This window comes from Pleurodeles waltl, chromosome 6, assembly GCF_031143425.1.
Source record: "Pleurodeles waltl isolate 20211129_DDA chromosome 6, aPleWal1.hap1.20221129, whole genome shotgun sequence".
In the NCBI taxonomy this organism is placed as follows: Eukaryota; Metazoa; Chordata; class Amphibia; order Caudata; family Salamandridae; genus Pleurodeles; species Pleurodeles waltl.
Window position 1 is genome coordinate 694,161,153 of NC_090445.1, and position 20,536 is coordinate 694,181,688.

Here is a 20,536-nt window from a genome sequence, read left to right on the forward strand (position 1 = left end):
TCCAAAATCTTTAGTATCTTCATTAGAAAGGCATGCAAGGTCTAGCAGCTTATCTTGAAAAGCTGCCAGTACCTCCCTGCCATTCGTGGGGTCCCTTGAAAAATTTCCAAGTTGCCATCTTCGCAGTCTTGGCCTCCTGGACCTCCATCAAAGCACAAGGATGATCAGTTGCACACCATTTTAGCGATCATCTTTCTAATCCTCTGCTTAACGTACCATGCCACTTTCTCGGAAGGGACCCACTCGGTTGATCTGAGACAATACAGATCATCTAGATTAAAAAGCCCATCCTGCTCTTCCTTCATTTCCTCCTCAGTTGGGTCATCCCCCAACTCTGACTCATAGGACTCAAGAGAAAATTGGGAGCCACTTGCATGCCTTTTCAAAGCCTTCTCTACAGCCTTCAAGAATGCGTCTTCCTCATCCCTGAGTTAGAAAAATCATATCCATGGACAAACTCCAGCCCTCTACAGGATTCGTCTTTCCAGTTCTCATGGACTTTCTCTGCCCCCAAAGAAGGACTGTGTGTGTTATGGTAAATTTGGTAACATCTCTTTTTAGGGATGCAACAAAGCCCAGATGAGCATATGCGATATGCTCTCTACTGTCTTCAGCATTGTTGTGCTTCTGGGCACTTTTCTTGCCATTCAGTGTGGTAGCTTGTGCCACCTTAGACTCATCTTCCCTTGCAGCGAGGGGCGGGAGTTCTGATAGGTGGGACCTTTTAGCTTTTACCTTACCTCATTGCATAAAGCTTGCCACTACTGCTGTATAGATTGATTAGTCAGTAACCACCAAGAGGCCTTCCATATGTGCCATCAAGGTGTTTTCTTGCTGCAAAATCACATCTTGTAATAAATAATATGTACACAAGCTAGAAAAATAATACAAATGTTACCAAACCTGCAAGTCTAGTGACTAGAATAATCTGCTCTACCTGACTACAATGCACGTAACCCATAACCTGGTCTCAAAATGTGTGATCCTAGGCAAATATTTTATTTCATATTTTCACTATCACATATGAGAGCACCTACACATATGTGAGTTCAGCAGATCTGCTGTGCAAAAAATGTTTTTTTTAAATCTCATAGTCTAAACATTTGCTCCATATAAGAATCTAGTCCACATACAGGGTGTACACATAACCGCTTATGTGGCTCTTAGTTCACTAATAGCATTGTCATCAGGGTAGGGGCAGGAATGTTTCTCAATTCATGTTTGAAGACTCAAACATTTAATGAATGGATTAGTAAAGCATGATGTGGTAGTCCATTATCCTTTACAGACAGTGCAGCTTCCATTGAAATGGCTACAAACGTTCCTATTGATGTGCAGTTTTATATAGCATACAATTGATAATGTGTGGAAATCAGGTTTCAGTTTTTTTTAAATCATTTTCCATTACAAAGTAAAGTGTCCTGGTTTGTTTTGATCCTACTAAAAATATTTGTTTCCGTCACACTTCAGAATTGCGAATATTGTGATTTCCTCCCTGCTGATGTATTTTGAATTATTTGTACAGTTAATTTACAAGCTATTAAATGTTGTGGGTTATTCATTTCACACTCCCTGTATCCAAACACGATTTTCAGATTGTTCACTTTACAAAATCCTATAACTTTGCTGTCAGAGAAAGAAAAGTAAACCCCAGTCTCCAAGATAAAATAAGCAGCAGTTTGTAAGAAGCCATAAGCTTACGTTAGACCTCTGTCTTTGAGCGCCCAGCAACTGTGACCAGATAAAATCAAGATTTAAAGGCATCTTCATTGCTTCTTTACTGAATAAACAGAAACCTGTTCTTTGCCAGCTCAAGCTTTGTCGCCAGAACAGGAAGGTAGAGCCTAATAAATAGCTGCCCCTGATCAAATATAACTCACCATAGTGAGTGAGCGAGTAGATTTTACGGAGCCTGGTATGTGTATGTATGGTTTCTCTATCTCTAGTAAAAAGTCGGCAGTGTGCTGTACAGGGTAAAAGATAAGCATAAAGTCAGCAAATAGATTGGAGAAGTAGCTGGTTTATGGACATTTAATGCATTGTGATGTGCTCTTTAACCCCTCGGGTGCCTTGGACGAGGTGGTCTCATCCCAGCACACGGTTCCCATGTGCCTGGGACGAGGCCAACTTGTCCTGCACTGGGCCTACGGGGGAAGCGCTAGCGCTCCCCCCCTGGGACCCACACCCCCGTCAGGGATGAAAGGGGAATCACTTCCCCTTTCACCCCAACCCCCCCGATACCCCCTACCTGTGACATCTGATGATGTCAGCACGCGATCGCAGATCGCCTCCCATCGCGCTGCTTAGCCGAAGGGCAAGGGTCGCTCCCTAGGGGGCCATATTATTTTTAGGCCCTTTCTGCCCCCCGGGGGCAGATCGGTCTATTTTTGGAAGGCTCATCTGCCCCCACGGGGGCAGAAAGCTCACCAGAGACCGGGGAAGATTTTTCAAAATGAGAGGGTGGGGTTATAGCCATACCCCCACCCTAAATAAATGGGGCCAACGTTGTTCTGCCCACCTGTGGGCAGAAGGGGAATTTACCCCGATCCACACCCCCGGGGGCAGAAAGTCTACTAGATGCCATGAAATAAAAAAAATAGTGGGGTGGTGACTACCAACCAGTATGAGCCTGGTTATGCCCTCACCCTAACTGAAGGGGCTAACAGTCATTCAGCTCTCCCCCGCACACTAAAACATCTTACCCCATGGCAAGCAAGAGGACATTTGATTTTTTTTGTTTTTGTTTTACATTTGGGCCATGAGAGCTTGGTAACTCTCAAAATCGTCCCACTTGGAATGGTGAGGGCTGCACTTGTTTTTTACTTAGGGACGCTGCCATGTAGAAAAATCCACAAGACCTAGACACATCTGAAAACTAAACATCTAGTTGATTCCAGAGTGGTGTGCTTCACATGGACCCGCACCATTTCCTTACCCACAATGCCCTTCAAACCTGCACTTTTGCTGGAAAGCACACATTTTGGGGAACATAGAATAGCAAAACAAGTGTTATTGCCCCTTGTCTTTCTCTACATGTTTTCCTTCCAAATACAAGACAGTGTGTAAAAAAGACGTCTATTTGAGAAATGCCCTGTAATTCACATGCTAGTATGGGCACCCCAGAATTCAGAGATGTGCAAATAACCTCTGCTCGTCAACACCTTATCATGTGCCCATTTTGGAAATACAAAGGTTTTCTTGATACCTATTTTTCACTCTTTATATTTCAGCAAATGAATTGCTGTATACCTGGTATAGAATGAAAACCCACTGCAAGGTGCAGCTCATTTATTTGCTCTGGGTACCTAGGGTTCTTGATGAACCTACAAGCCCTATATATCCCCGCAATCAGAAGAGTCCAGCAGACGTAACGGTATATTGCTTTAAAAAATCGGACATTGCAGGAAAAAGTTACAGAGTAAAACGTAGAGAAAAATGGCTGTTTTTTTCACCTCAATTTCAATACTTTTATATTTCAGTTGTTATTTTCTGTAGGAAACCCTTGTAGGATCTACACAAATTACCTGTTGCTGAATTCAGAAGTTTGTCTACTTTTCAGAAATGTTTAGGTTTCTGGGATCCAGCATTGGTTTCACACCCATTTCTGTCACTGACTGAAAGGAGGCTGAAAGCACAAAAAATCGTAAAAATGGGGTATGTCCCAGTAAAATGCCACAATTGTGTTGAAAAATTGGGTTTTCTGATTCAAGTCTGCCTGTTCCTGAAAGCTGGGAAGCTGGTGATTTTAACACCACAAACTCTTTGTTGATGCCAATTTCAGGGAAAAAAACACAAGCCTTCTTCTGCAGCCCTTTTTCCAATTGTTTTTTTAAAACACAAAATTCTTACTGTATTTTGGCTAATTTCTTGGTCTCCTTCAGGGGAATCCACAAAGTCTGGGTACCTCTAGAATCCCTAGGATGTTGGGAAAAAAGGACGCAAATTTGGTGTGGGTAGCTTATGTGGACAAAAAGTTATGAGGGCCTAAGCGCGCCCTGCCCCAAATAGCCAAAAAAAGGCCTGGCACCTGAAGGGGAAAAGGCCTGGCAGCAAAGGGGTTAAGGAGGTGAGTTTTTGAGACCATCCTAAATTGGAGAAGTGTTTGGGTGGTCCTGGTGGATATAAGGATGTTGTTTCAGGTCCTGGGTGCATAGATGGAAATGTCCTGCTGCTTTGTGTTCTTTTTTATTGTTATTATTATTACTATTTATTTATTTAATACACTTTTTAGTCTGATGTCTGAGGTCTGATGTTGTGGCTGTGGGTATGCCGAGGACCAGAGGTGGTGAGCTATTTTCAAAGTCCCTCTGCACCATAATATACCACTGGCATGCTCGTTTATTGCTGATAGCCCAAAAATCACCAGGACTAACACCTTCCAGCAGTGCAGTTAAATGACAGCCTGCTGGCTGCAGTCAATGGCTCAAGCACCCTTATCACAGCACAAACCTGCTTTCTTCACAATTTCACAAGCTAACACCTATAGGGAAACTGTAGGCTAGCACCATTGTATCTGTCTAGCACACATCTCATCCTTGTTTGTACCGAAGAGGGAAAAAGCCTTATGTGCCTCTGTACATGGCACAGACCAAAACAACCTCCAAAATATCACACAGGCCTACCAACAGTCCTTGCTTCTCTTGCTCCAACTGCTCTACACAGAATGGCAGCGCCAAGCACCACAGATGCAGTGTAGCAGAATAAAGCCTGCCACCAAGCGATCCTTCTTCTCCACACCTTCCCTTTTGATGTGACAAGAGGTTTTCACGATCCCCTGAACCACCGGGAAATCATTATGGGTATGCTGAAGGGTAAAGTATGATATATTTCTAGCATATATATCTCACCCGCACTGATTAAAAAACACACTTCCGGACTTATTAGTGCTTTTGCACAAACTGCTGGTTGGCACAGTGATATGAGATGGGGACCTTAACTCCGTCGTGGGTAGTGGACTGGACTCCAATACTTCATCCTCCTGCGCTAGGAAAACACCCCTCAGGACCTGCATGCAATCAGTCTGCATCTGTGATATTAGCCAACTCAAGCAACCACAGACACTCCTGTATACCTATTACTCCCATAACAACTGCATCCAATCTATATTAGATTATATTCTTGCTCCAGAAGGTCACGGACCCTAGGATCCTTCCAAAAAGTTTGACCTCTCTCCAGTTCAACTGACTGTCAGATTTCATATGTGGGGGTTGTTTGTGAACTGAAGTTTGCCTGCCTGGCTCCAGTGGGAGCCCAAATTTCAAGAGGCAGCTCGAGAGGCTGTGAGGCAATTCCTCAACCTTAACGAGCGCTCAGTTCTAGCTCATACCACTCTGGGAGTCTCTTAAGATGGTTATCAGAGGGGACATTATCTCCTGTACCACACTATCTAAAATAGGAAAGCGTGCAGAAGCTATTGCATTAGAGAGGACAGTCGAGGAGTTAAAGAGTGAGGTATCCCAATTCCCAGGTCCCCTGGCACTCCGCAGATTAGACATGACTAAACTCTGGGGACAGGCTAAATTGGCAGTACTTGCCACAAAATACAGAATAAATGATGTAGGGGAGAAAGCTGGTAAACTGTTATATTGGCTTGCCAGCATGGAGACCAAACCAAAATTTGTCTTGGGCATCCACAGGTGAGAGCAAGGCATAGTCACAGACCCCCAGAGTGTGGTGATCGCCTTTCTGGACTAATCTATAGAACTATGTGCAATACAGGAACTGATGCCCCAGGTGGTACATAAGCCTATCATCAAAGAGCTACTTCTTCCCAGGCTCTGACGATGGAGAGGGGAATTAATCAGCCAGTATCAGAGTAGGAAATGAGTGCAATCAGTGGTATGCCCAGGGGCCAAACCCCTGGTCCCAACAGGTTCCTGGTAGATTTTCTTTTTAAAGGAGCCACATTCAAAATGATTGCCCTGCCCCAATGGTTATATCTCCTCCAAAATTACTACACACCCTCCCGGGGAGTTTCTTCATTTCACTGCAAGCCCATGTAACCAATTACATATGGCTGGGAAACCACCCAGGGTAGCATTTACCAAATGCATTCAGTCTCCATTTGATGAAGGACTGGGCTTGGTAGACATCAGATACTACTCTCTGGCCTCCAATTATTGCCCATAAATGACTGGCTTCACACAGATAGGGTAGACTCAACCATTAGGTTCAAAGTGACAGTTGTGGGAATATTAAAGCATATGTCACAATTATATAGCTGTAAAATGCCTAGGGACCTCCCGGAGTTTTGGGGCAGGAACTGGGTAAGAGACTGGTTGCAATTCAATAAAAAGAGTTATAAAAACACATGTAGGGTTTCTCTTGGTAATCTCACACAAAGGGTCTGTCAATGGTTGGATTGATCACTTTTTAAAAGTGAACCCACTCTCACTACTAGAATTGATTTCTTCCTAAAATGCTCTCAAGCCGGCCTTATGTCAGCCCTAACCACCTTTTTAAAAGCCTGACAAAATTATGTTCCCAAACGCACGCCCTCTCTCACTTTCAGTGTTTGTTGCTTCCCTTACTGGAATCACTCTGTTCTGAAAACCGAGATGGGCCCAGAAGACACAAAGTTAGCTAGCGCTCTCTCTCTCGCCCTCTCTCTCTCTCTCTCTCTCTCCCCCTCGCTCTCTCTTTCTTTCTTTCTGTCCTCCCCCATTTAGTAATTCTGGCAACACAGATTCTCTATAGACCTGTCTTACTTGAAAGTCCTGAGGTTTCCTTTTGAAGTCCAGCAAATTCCACTGCTACCACTTCCTCCTTCATTGAACTGCAATGACTAATGTGATCAGTAGGGAAATTCCCTTTAAATAGCAGAGATCCACAAAATATGAATGGCAAGTCTTGCACAATCCACGAATCTCGCAAGATTACAACCAAATTTCCGTAACGTCAGAGCGGGGCAAAACAAATGGTTGACTTCTGTTGGTGATGAAATTTTGTGTTGGATGACATGCGTCAACTGCAATTTCTCTTCCAAACACACCATCATAAGGAGATCATGCCCATTGGCCCAATCATATATGGACTACTAGAAATTAAACAATGAGGTTGGGGACATAGGCCATTTCCACTGGTTGCCAGCTTGTTGTGCTCCTGGAGATTCCTAACCGCATATGCCATCATCAAAAACCAAAAGACCTGATAAGATTCAGGAAGGGATCATGCGGATGGTGAAAAGAGGGGGGCTCGGGGATGATCAGTAATGGGACTCCAGAGCCGTTTGAAGTTGGATTTGAAAGAAGGCATATGACCTGCAGTAATAGATATACTAAAAAAAAAACTTAAGCCAGGCAAGGACCAAATCTAGAGAGGACTTTAAACAAGGCACACAGGGGTACCAATTTGAGGGATAGACATTAAACACTACACACAGGTCAAGGAGATCCAGGGAAGCTTTAACACCCCAGTAAGTAGGAGGCTGAGTTTGTCTCTCAGTGCTAGCAAGTATGTTTCAGTTCCTCATAGCAGACAAAACCCTGATTGATATGGATTCAGAAGATTATTATGTTCAGTGATACCATAGACTGTTAGTCTAATGCTTCAGAACTTTGGACAGGGAATGGTCACAAAGAAGCAGCACCGAATGTACTCTGAACATAGGGGTCACTGTTGTTTTTTAAGAAAGGGATGAAAAATAATTGTTGCAGGGCCTGGGTCAAGAGGAGAACCTGAGAAAATGGTGTTAGCTAATTTGGACACCAGAGTGGGTGGGTGGGTGGGGGGGTGGGGGTGAAGAGAAACAAAAGATAGTAAATGTTTCTAGTGGAAACTGGGAACAAGGCAGAAATAGGAACTGTGCCAAGTATCAGAAAGGAAGAAGGTGGATTGATTAAAAAAAAGACAATGTCACTTGCACAGTTCTGTGATCAGAGCAATATTGTTTAGCTACTTCAGGGTCTGTAAATTCTTTGACAGTTTTACTGAGCTCACTATGGGAGTTATTGGCAGAATCAATGCAAAAGCACAGTGTTTGTACCCTTCATGTGCAGCAAACAAAACACGGGCTCTTGAACAGGCAAGTGCACAGTTTGGGCTTTGCTATGATCCGCTCCGAAAGTGTCCAGGGTTGCAGTGTTTTATTTTATACAAACAATGGGCTTTCACAACTATTGAAATATATTTTGGAAATGTTTGTTCAGTTGACTTAGCTAATGAAATGTGTGCTTGGAAAAACCTGAGAAAATCCTGGAACTCTGCAGTGAGAAGGAAAATTAATTGTAATACAAACTGACTTTTGACCTCTGTCTCTGAACACAGAGTAAATGTGAAAAAACAATATTTAAAGGCATCTTTACTGCTCCTCCACGCTCTGACTGAACAGACCCCTGTTCTTTGTCAACTCGCCAGAAGGGGCGAGTAGGTCCTTAAAAAAGATCGACCTGATAAAATATGACTCGCCATAGTGAGTGGGCTAGTAGATTTTTCGAGGCCTGAATTGGTTGTTTCTCATAAAGCATGTGTAATTCACATGAACACATACACAGTTGTCTAAAATACGCTACAGCTGGATCTTGGCACCAAAAGGGACTCAGCAGTGAAAGCCATTAGCAAAAAGGTTGCTGACTGCTTTTAAATATGTTTTGAAAAACAGGTTGCAGTATGTGACCTGTAATTAATGAGGGCATTAATTCCATAGGATGCGGGCCAGAAGGGAGAAAGCACTGCAGGTGGTTTTAGATTTTTGGAACAAGTTATGTCTAAAGGAGCAAAATGTACCACTAGTTTTGCTTATAACTGGTCACTATATTGTGAACGAGACATGAAAGTTTGAAAGAAATTCTGTTATGGTTTGGGATCCACTGCTGGTCGTTAAGCAATAGTTTTACACTACAGAAACAGGTAGCTAAAGTAATGAGTTTTGCTATTTGGTTTTGAATAGGTTACAACTGCCACAATAGAGGTTTTTATACATATGTAGATAACCATTTGGTTCCTAGATTACAGAACAGCACCTTTAAAAGATGCAAATGAAGGCATATTTATATCAGCGGAAAAGTACGAGGAGACTACACTAGAAACTTTGTGTGAAAGTTGTGACTGACAGTCAATTTCTACGCTTAAGGAAGGAACAGGGTAAAGGCCATGTTCCGTGGCAGAAGAGTGGAATTATAGATGGCAGTACTTACCTCTACTACCAACCAGCCCGTTCGTTTTGTCTGAGTTATTTCTCTGCCTATTCCCCCCCCAAATAGCCATCATGCAATTACTCAGACTTACATTGTTGATCACTCATCGAGTCCAGAAAGAATCCAGTTCTAGTCCTCTGTCTGATTTCATTTACAGAGCCATGAGTTCAGAGTCAATCCATTTTGGCAGGGGAGTAAGGGAAGGCAAGGAAAGAGTGTGTGTCAGTGTAAGAATCTCCAGGCAGTGTGGCATAAGACTGGGAGAACAGACCAAATTGATACTTTCAACAAAATAAGTAGCCAGTTGGTTACAAAATGATTTGGATAGTGGTGCTACTACCTGAAGGTGCTCACACAAATTCCTGCGCATTTAGTATTTTGAAAACCTCTTTTTGATTGCTATTAGCTAGCACAATAGAAGATATGCACCTGTTTTTCATTTGTTGACAGATTATGAGGAGATCATTTCAGATATCTTTTTGTGTCATAACACCCCAATTTCTGCAAGTGGGACAGGAACAAACAATATCAAGGTTAAAGAAGATGGGCTCTGAATGGTCATGCCCTGAGGCATTTTGAGACGTTTCCATGGCTGTGTGTGTGTGTGTGTTGGGGAGGCCTGGGACCTCGAAGGTGGCAGGCATGCTGCTGGGCATCAGTGGAGTGATATCAGTTGAGATGAGCCGTAGGTGTGTTTCTTTTTCTTTAATTTTAAAGAGTATGAAGTGCTAAATAAGCCCATCGGAATAACCATTCAAAACAAATTCAAAACAAATAGATAGAAAGGTGAGTATTCACTTAGTATCACACTGCAAGCAATGATGTGTGGATGTGTAGTGTTGCACAACCAAGACAGCAGTGGAAAAAACACGTTTTTAAGCCCTGACAGAACTACTAGGATTACTACACTTGAAGATTAATCTGCAGGGAGTTCAAGGCCTTAAAGTCCAACCCACTAACGATTGCCTCAGTGCCTTGGGCTTCTTAAAGCTGGCTAGCTCCACTGTGAAACGTGCACTACTGTGTTTGAAAGATAGGGTGTACTTGATCCCATTCTCAATTGTTGCCAAAGCTATGAAGTCTGCCTTGCGTCCAGCATTAGCAGGTGCATATCCCGGAGAGCAGGCATGATTTTGAACACCTTTGTTTCTATACATTTTGGCAGTGGGATGCAGTGCTGCAATAAGAGTCTGTAGATTGGTCTTGAATCTGGGTGTTTTTTGTGGTCGGACGACCCTGACATTCCCATGTCAGAGGGGCAGTGGTGCTTCTGCTGTGCTTAAGCGTGAGTGCTATCGCCCGACTACCACCTGTGCTTAGTCCACTTTAAATACTTACACGTTATATTGAACCCTCGAATACCTACACAAGATGGGTCTCCTAGATGATGCTTGTTTCACTTGATGCTCAGTGCCAAGCCCTGACTTTTTTTATACTCAGCCTAGGACTGCCCGGGAGCGGGATGGTTTTGGCAAACGGCCTTTGACACTATTGACAAAATCACTAACCTTCGATTAGTAAGTATTTCCGAGTTGCACTGCTAGGATATGTTAAGTAGTTTCCTCTGGAGAGACAGAAATTAACTGCGCTCCTGCTGTTCTTAGCTAAGATAGAGGTGGAGATGCATTGGGGACGTCGCCCTGTCCCGCAGAAGGATACCTGGCTTAAAGATACGGCATATTGTCAACATAATTTAACTGCTTACTGGGAATCGATGCCTGTGAGATCACATCCTAAGGACATTTGGTCTGTCCTGGAGATATACATGGGCGTGCAGGCTGGGAGGGACGAAGATGGTGCTGCCCATGCACCATATTAAGGTAGGTTGCACACGACGTCTGCGCACTATTGTGAGGTTGCTGCTCAGGGTTAACCCCCCCACCGCTTTCTAATTTTCCCTCGTGTTTTTTTTTTGCCTTTCTTGGTGGTGAAATTGGGCATGGTACAGCAATTGGTCACAAAATCTGTTGTCATAGATGAACCCTGTTTAAGGATGTACTTATTTCATGACGCATTGCCTATTTGTCTCCCTTTGTATCTGTCTTTAAAATTTCAATTAAAAAAATCTGGATGATTTTGTTGGTCACTGCACGTTTTATTCTATAGCCGACGACACACAACTCATCATCTCGCTCTGTGGAAACTCCACCGCCGCTAGATCCAACTTCCACCAATGTAAGACCAGTGTCTCCAACTGGATGAGGGACAACTGTCTCAAGTTCAAAACAGACTAGGCGAGAGCCTTGATCTTGGACAGCAACAACTCTTGCTGGTAGGCTTCCTGGTGACCCACAGAAACATGGCCCCAGCAGAGCAGCCCAGGGACCTCGATATCATCCGGGACAGCAAGTTAAAGCTGTGTAATATTCCTGCTTGTTCATCCTGCGCATGTTGCATAAGATTTTCAAGTGGATTCTCCAAAAAGTGAGATGCACCATCTCCCAAGCCCTCGTCACCATTCAACTGGATTACGAAAATGCCCTCTATGTGGAAATCGAGGCCCACCTAGTTCAAAGATTACAGACTATCCAGAATGCTGCAGCAAGACTCATTTTGTATCACCCTCCTCACACCCACATCAACCCCACCTCAAAACAACTCCACTGGCTCCCAGTCCAGAAGAGATGCCACTTCAAGCTCCTCACCCACGTGTTCAAGGCTCAGCACAACTCTGAACCTGCCTACATCATCCACCGCCTGACATTCCACAAATCCACCGGACTCCTCCGCTCCGACTTCCTCGCCTGGCTCACACACCCCCACATATGATGCACAGTACAGGAGGGCGCTCCTTCTTTTACATCACACCCAAAGCCTGGAGCGGCCTCTCTTGCACCTCAGACATTTCTCTACTCTAAAGGACGTGCGAAGGACACTGAAAACTTGCCTCTTCGACTGAGCCCCTGTACCCTCCGATCATGTGTATAATCTCAGGAATTACAAGTTGTGCTCTACAAGTCGACTGATTGATTGATTGGGTATAGTTGCATCTCTTTCATGTGACCACCTATAAAAATTTTCAAGCTTTCAAGGCTAATGAGGTCATCCATACATATTTCAGTTTACCAGAAATATAGTACTTAAAGATGAAAACTACTTGTGGAACGTCGCACTGCGCTGAGTCGTTAACAACCTTCACACATTGTTTAAAATATGTTTATTTTCCAACATTTGTAAATCATTGGTGTAGAAAACAGGATTATTGTGTCAGGAGGCACCTGTTGTTCCTCACTCCGCCCTCTTCAGTAGGTTCTTTACTTCATAAGTACTGTCATCTCCGGCTAGCGTGCTTCATTATAACAGGTGTACGTCGCCATCCCAGGGGCACAGTACCTTCAACAGTACTCTTGAGTTTAGTCAGCTGATGTTAGTTCCCAGGGGGCTACTGTTTACGTTAGTTGCACTACCAGCCAGGAACATGTTACTGTAATACCACAAAATTGTGCTTTCTGCTCTTGCACTGTTACAGTAGTAGCCCTCTCGCCCCTAGCAAATAGGTGCCATTATCCATTCTCCGTAGATTTGCCACTATGGCCATGGCAGTTTGATACTTAGACAGTATTTACTTAAGTGATCACACATCAGAGATTGTTTTTAGGCATTACTCTTTAACTTTGAATACGAGTGATGGAGTGTGATTAAAATCTAATAATTCACATGAGAAGCTTGCAATATAATGCTTAGTGAAATTGCATAGAAAATGTAAACGTTAACGCGTGTGTCTGAAATGTGCCCACGGGGAGTGGCCACCGTTGTATTCGATGATTAATGAAATTGACTAATAATGAAATATTAATGTACTAATGTATGATTTTGTATTAGTATTAAGAGTTATATGTAAACGTTCTGCTAATTAATCACTAGGCCTTAGTTAGCATGAGTCGGGGCCTAGCTGTCCCGCTTCATATTAAATGTGTTTTCTAACGTGCAGTGTGCTGACTTGCTGAAGGACATGTAGCTGTACTTTTCCAGGAGCTAGAAGATGTGTGTAACCATAGTAAATCTTCTCATGAGAACCCGACCTGCTCAAGGAGACATTCTTGTGGAGCGCAACAGTGTCATTCGCAACAGGTACAAGGTCATTTAGACTAGGGAAGACAATGGGACTACTGACTTGAGTAACAAATGCCACTTATTCCTCACCTGAAATTCTACCCGTTGGAGGCGTCAAACCCAGGAACCAATAAGATGCGTGAGAACTGTCAAAAGCTCTAATGGGGTGACCGTTGGACTATTGGATAGAGATAATGATGCACCAAAACTTGACCAATTGGAAATTAAAGACTTGTTCGACAATTTTAATATAACCGCATGACCCGAGGAGAAATCAGCCATTCTTCACCATTCCTTGCCATTCCACGAGCCATTATATGCCATTCCTTTGCCTTAGCCATTACGTGCCTTTGCTATTGCCTAGACACTTTGTCACTCTGACTTAAAGACTTTGTGGTTTAATTCTTCAAACCATCCTCACCCTTGCCTAGCCCATTCTATACTTTTCCTCCTTATGAGGGAGGTATTCCTTATTGCACGTCTTGCTGAACTTTGTTGTGTTTCCTGGCTGATGGAGAATCAACTGCTGTCCTGAGGACAAAGACTGACCCTGTATGCTGACTCATTACGGAGGGTAACTATATGATGCTGAAATTGTAATTGTCTGTTTGCCTTTCCTTTCTAGGTACCAACTGCTACATTTTGATGGAGACCATAGATAGATGTTTTCTAAATTTGTGTTGCTAAATTGTTTTGCATGAAGCCCAACATGCTAATGCTAATTCGAGGTTAGTTAAGGAATTCACTAAACGGACGCAAATAGACAAATTACTGAATCTATGCTTTGTTGAATAAGGCGCTAATGAAACTCTGCTAAGTTTAACTCATGTTGACGTCGTGCTATGTTCTGATGTTTATGATTTTTGCTTTGACGAAATCTTATTCGAGTTGGCATATTATGACATTGTTGATGTGTTTTCTGGTTTTGAGACTAATAAACTTGCTAGTAGAGTGTAATCAATAGGGAATAAATATCATACATCTTACTAAATCCTGTGTGGTTATTCATGACTGAAAGGTCATGGTGTGTTTCAATTTTATTGATGTTATTGATTAATTTGTTTGACTTGCTATTGTGAATATTGATGAGGTTATTGACTGATATGCAGATTAGTTATCTCGTCTTAAGGTGTCTTCAATCAGGGTCAAAAGATTCATCGGCCTAAAACGAGTCCCAGAGTGAATAAATTATCTAGATTGGCATGTGTTATCACGAGTACCGGTGGATCCTCAAGGGCGGGGTTATGTAAAACAATTGCGTCCTTCTCTTACTTAAAGTAAGTGGCCCTTCCATAGCAGGAGACATTTTTACACCCCTTGTAGTTAGTTCAAGCTCTCTCACGTTACTTCCTTCTCTATTCAAGTATCTGGGAATGTACAGCAAAAATGCGTTCACAGCTGTCTTCCATCTCCTAGAGCCTGTTTACCCCATAGTCACATTTCTCACGTTTGTTAATCAAAAGTTTATGGTTTGTTGTTAGCTCAGACTTACTCCTGTATTGCCTTCTGATTGGGTACGTTGTTAGCCCAGACTGGCTGTTTTCTATACTGTCTTTTGATTGAAAGTTCAGGGTGTATGGGGCACTTCTCTTCCGTGATATGCTTTATTTTCTTTTCTGTACAGGTGAAAAGCCACACAGGTGCCACCTCTGCCCCTTCGCTTCTGCCTATGAGCGACACCTGGAGGCACACATGCGATCGCACACTGGAGAGAAGCCGTACAAGTGCGAGCTTTGTTCCTTCCGCTGCAGTGACCGCAGCAACCTTTCACACCACCGCCGGCGCAAGCACAAGATGGTGCCCATAAAGGGTACACGATCATCCCTCAGCAACAAGAAGATGTGGGGGGTGCTGCAGAAAAAGACCAGTGTGCTTGGGTACAGAAGGACTCTCATAAACCTTAGCCCACCTTCCATGGTGGTTCATAAACCAGACTACCTGAATGACTTCAGCCATGAGATCCCAAACATACAGACTGATGCTTACGAGCGATCCAGCCAGAGTAGCGGACTTCCTCGGGACCCACAAGACCTCATGGTAGACAATCCCCTTAACCAGCTGTCCACGTTGGCAGGCCAACTTGCCAGTCTTCCCCCAGACTCTCATAATCCGCCATCTCCTGATGTAGTGTCCTGCCATGACGAAAAGCCATTCATGTTGCAGCAGCCTTCAGCAGCAAATGCCATCTCCTCAGTGTCCACCAGCATGGCCCAAAGCTCATCTCCCACCAGCCCTGAGCGCCGGCCTTCACAACGGAACTATAGCCCAGTGGCAGGGCCAAGCAGTGAGCGTAGTGCCCGTACCAGCACCCCAAGCATCAGTAACAGTCAGCCTAGCACCCCTGCCCCTACCCTGCCGGTGCAGGACCCCCAGCTCCTGCATCACTGCCAGCACTGTGATATGTACTTTGCAGATAACATTCTCTATACGATTCACATGGGTTGCCATGGTTTTGAGAACCCTTTTCAGTGCAACATTTGTGGCTGCAAATGCAAAAACAAGTATGACTTTGCCTGTCATTTTGCTAGAGGTCAGCACAGCCACCACTGAGCTCTAGCCTTTTATGCACTTTGGCAAATTCATCTTTTTTATGTTTTTTTAAAAGGTCTGCACTATGCTCTGGGCACTAACGGACAGTTTTTCCTTTACCTGAAGTCTTCATGGTGCCAACTGAACTCCTTCCTCTTCCAGTAGACAAGAGGGAGTGCCTTGAGACATCTGGAAGTGTTCCCAGGATAAGATTGGGTGGAAGTTACTGACCCATTAGCTTTGTTCTGCGCTCTTTCATCAGGAGTTGAGTTGTAACATGACATGATTCAGACTCGTCCTTCGGTACGAACATGTCAGAGATTAATTACTTCATGAAAGAGAATGTTGGAGGACAGGGTACTTGTCCTACAACAGAAGGACGTCTAATCTTTAATCTAGCTGTAACATTACAATAACACATTGATTTTACTCTGATTTATCGTTGTTTTTTTTTTGTTTTTTTAAGGATCCAGATTCCATGGTCTGTCCTCCTTGTTCTTTTCATGTACTCAGACCTTCAGAATGAAATGTTTACATCAATAATGTCAGTGTGGCCGAAAGTAATGTCCTTGCATATCAGTCTGTCAGTAAGAAAGTTGTAGCAATTTTGACAGAAAGCGATAATGTTGAAACCTAGTTTGACTGGAAATGATATAGTTGCATGTCAGACAGGACATTTTAAGCGAATGTCACTGCATGTCAGCATGGTAGTACATGGTCAGACCAATAACTGCTTCGCAGCAAGAAGTAGTTAAAATAATGTCGCTGCATTTCATTATGATAGGCAGTAAATACAATGAGCCACTGCATGTCAATCTGGCAAGAAATGCTTAAACCAGTGATGGCACATCATGTTACTGTAGCTTTAAGCTGTTAAGCCAGCATGGCAAAAAGTGGTTCAACCAAGTAACTTCACATATGTCAGTATGGTGAGAAGTGGTTCTGTGTCTCCCACTTCAAGAAAGTATTGACAGAAAGGGCTTAAATAATATTAGTTTGGTAGGAAGCGGTTAAAATAAGATGTCATTGCTTTTATATTTAAAGAGTCATACTGATCATGCCACTCATTGAATGTCTTGGGAAGACCCTTCTAGATTTTATCAGTCTGGACTGGAATTGGTAAAACTGTTGATGCTGATGTTTGTGAGTCTGGACCTAAGTGCTTGAATTATTGTAGCTTTTGTGTGTCTTAAATAGTTTGCTTTCTCGTCCCTTGTAAACTGCACTTCTATGTTCTCCATCTGTTAAAAAAAGAAATATGTCTGTTCGGATCCATGTGTGTTCTTAATTTGTTTATACAGTCAAAGGTTTGGGGTCAGTGTGCAGTAGTATCATTAGCAGACCCACTGACATCTCATTCGAATTCTGATCATGGGACAGTAACTTAACAGCTTATTATTGTATTAAAGAGTGCACCAGTGAAACAGGAGGGGTGTCCTCAATGACTGAAAAGAGTGCTGTTGGGAGCTTAATCTCCATCTAGGAGTCTTCTTGATTTCAGGTCCCCAAGCTGCCAGACAAAACCTTTTTGAGTATTCACACTTTGTGGAGGAGGCGTTAGTGAGCAAGGTGGGTGTTGTAGGTGTGATCGACGCTTGTTAAATTGTTGGCATAGTGAGAATTTTAGTATGCATTTAAAGTATAAACCTGTGTGTCTAGCACTCCTGCAGCAGCTTCTCACCTTTTGTCTCTGTCCCACACTCCTTTGACTGACAACTGCCCTTCGCGCCTGTCACTCTTGAGACACTCCACCCTTCCTCTGTCTTCTCCTGTCATCACTGCTCCTCTCTTTAACTTGCAGCAGATTCCTGTCACTGCCCCCTCGTTCCAGGTCTTATTTCTCCTTGTTCCTTACTGCTCAATACTTCTGCTGGAAACGAACCACAGAATAGTCATTAGTGAATACACCAGGCACCAGACTGGATCGGGAGATTTGCTCTTCAGCAATTCCCTCACATGTGTAGGTGGCATAATTTTGCCCTGCTTCTGCTTTGTCCCACCCCAGGAATGATGTTGGGGCCTCAGTATAACCTCCACACATCACTCAGTTCCTTTTTGCGTCTTCCACTGCAGATCTGAAGCTCTTTTCCTAGCTTCTATCATTTTTTTTTTTTTTTTGTCCTCATTCAACCCTGCTTACTGAGCCACCTCTTCGTTCCTGTAACCTTCTCACCCTCTGACCAAGAAGAGAGACTCGAGTCCAGGGATGCACCTTTGTATCTCCCGGTCTGCCTAGGCAAACCTGCAGGAGCATCAAACGGTGGCTAATCATTGGACTAAACCGAGAAAACAACCAACCCAACATTGCATAGTCACAAAGTGGCAGATATTAACAGGAAAACAGATTCAAACTACACCCTCCCATTCTAATAATGATGACCACAGTTCTACGTTTCTCTTAGAGCCCTGCACATTTAGATCCATATTCGCCGCACAAAGAACTGCATTAAACCAATCTGTATAGCTCGGAGGGTGCTCCTTCATCCAATTTTTGCAGATTTCATTCCGTCCCAACACAATTACATAAAACAAGAATGTGCGATTAGCTTTATTCACCCTGCTCCATATACCCTCATCCTGAAGCTGCCCAAATATTATCAGTGGGAGTGATACATTAATTTTCCAGCCTAGCATAGATGATAATGCCCTGAAAACCTCCTCCCAAAACAACCGAATAGCGGGGCAATCCCAGAACATATGTATATCCGTTGCTCCTGGCTCGCCACATTTCGGACATTTAATCACCTCCCCCTTCTTAAACTTGGCAAGTTTTGCCGGGGATATATACGCTCTGTGTAGAGTATAAAGATGGTTTTTCCTTAATGGGGCAGGCTTCACTACTTCATACAGAGTCACAAACGACTTCTTCCACCATGACCCAATCTTGACACCTGACATCGCCTTGCCCCATAGCTTGTTTGGAAGGACAAAATTCTCATCAAGAGTTTCTAATATTTCCCAATACCAAACCGCCAACCTCTTCAAAGGTGCTGAGTCCGCCAGATCTAAAAAAGAATCCTCCAAAGCATTTACCACTCCCAATCCCCCCTTAATTCCTTTTTCCCACTCTTATCTGTAGATATTTTAACCTGGACAGTGATCCATCCGTTATTCTTACCAAATCATCCCAAAAAAGTAAAATACCCTCTCGCGCAGGCTCACCCCACCTTTCCACACCTGCCCTTTTGAGTGGCAATGCTAGGATATCTTGACAGCATTCTGGGGTGCCCGGGGAATCCCAGATAGGGGCTTGATTGCTGTAATAGTGTACACCCAACCGTCGTCTCAGCTGATACCAGCTCCTTACCATTCCTTGCAGTACTTTTAGTTTAACTTTTTTGAAAAATTTAGGGTCGCCGAATTTAAATAGAAAATACTTTGAGGCCCCTTTCACAGATAAAACCATTGCCTTATACATTCTGCCTACTGCTGAACCGTCTGGGGACAGAAACAACATCCTTGAGTTTTTAAACAAGAAAGCCCACGCATAATATGTCAAATCAGGTAGAGCCAGCCCTCCCTTTTCCCTTCTACTGCATAGTTTTTTCCATGATATCCTCGGCCCCTTTAAATTCCAAATAAAACTACTTATTGCTTGCTGCATTTTATCCAGGTATCCCTTATGCATTGCGAAAAGTATAGCTGAAAACACAAAATTCCATTTGGGCAGAATAAACATCTTAATTAAATTTATCCTCCCGAGAATCGTCAAAGGGAGATATGCCCATTTTTGTAGCATAGCTTTACATTCCACTAATAACTTTTGTGCGTTCCTATCCACTAAGTCCTTCAAATTTTGGGTCACTAAAATGCCCAGATACCGTATTTCCTGCTTGTTTGATATTGACCCTACTTCCATATTCCACTGCATAGTTTCTGTTTTCCCCACATTAATCCGATACCCTGATATCCTTCCAAATTGTTCGGCAAGATCTTTAACTGTGTTAAAAGCTAAAGGCAGGTTATTAGTATATATCAGTAAGTCGTCTGCATATAAAGAGATTTTATTTTCCCAGCCATTGCAGCAAAAGGGCGAGATAAGAGGATTTTGTCTGATTTTTCTAGCAAACGGCTCAATATACAGATTAAACAATACAGGCGACAGGGAGCAACCCTGCCTAGTACCTCTTGAGATTGTAATGGGGTCCGTAAGTTTCCCATTCACCAGAATCTTAGCACGAGGTGATGTATAGATCCGGTCAATAACCCCACAAAACTTAGATCCTAAGTTGGCCCGCCTTAAGACCGATTTAAAAAAGTTCCAATTTACTTGGTCAAAGGCCTTCATTGCATCTGAGATAATAATTGCCAATGGCGACCCAAACGTTGTAGCCATATCTATTGCCCCGATCAGTTCAAAAGTTAATTCATGCAGATATCTGCCTTTAGAAAAGCCTTTTTGATCCGGATGCACTAAATTATTCGCTATCTTACTCAGCCTATCCGCTAGAATCTTAGCTCAGCAATGATATAGGCCTGTAAGAAGCACATTTCGCTGGATTTTTATCCGGTTTCAAAATTAAAGAGATCACCGCCTCATTCCACGAAAGAGGAATGTCATTACCACATTCTAGAATCCCCCCAAACAACTCAGTCAGTACTGGGATAATTGAGTCCCCTAATACCTTATAAACTTCCACTGGGATACCATCCGGGCCTGGCGCCGTCCCCGATTTACTACTAATCAAGGTTCTCCTAATTTCCTCAGCCGTTATTGGAGCATTCAATGCTTCCCTCTCCTGCAACGATAAACCTAAAGATATATCAGCCCCCATTCAATCCGTTACCATACCTTCATCCACCTCTAAACCCCTCCGAAT

The 20,536-nt window shown here is 43.2% G+C and overlaps 1 protein-coding gene across 4 annotated transcripts in view; it reads left to right on the plus strand.

The window, feature by feature from the left end:
- Positions 1-16,987, plus strand: part of IKZF5 (IKAROS family zinc finger 5) — a 55,714-nt gene extending 38,727 nt beyond the window's left edge. For all 4 annotated transcript variants that reach the window (XM_069239147.1, XM_069239146.1, XM_069239145.1 and 1 more), the window contains one exon: positions 14,812-16,987. In XM_069239147.1, the coding sequence (XP_069095248.1) occupies positions 14,812-15,737 (926 nt within the window). In that variant the 3' untranslated portion in view covers positions 15,738-16,987. The remainder of the gene's footprint in view (positions 1-14,811) is intronic.
- The last annotated feature ends 3,549 nt before the right edge of the window (positions 16,988-20,536 follow it).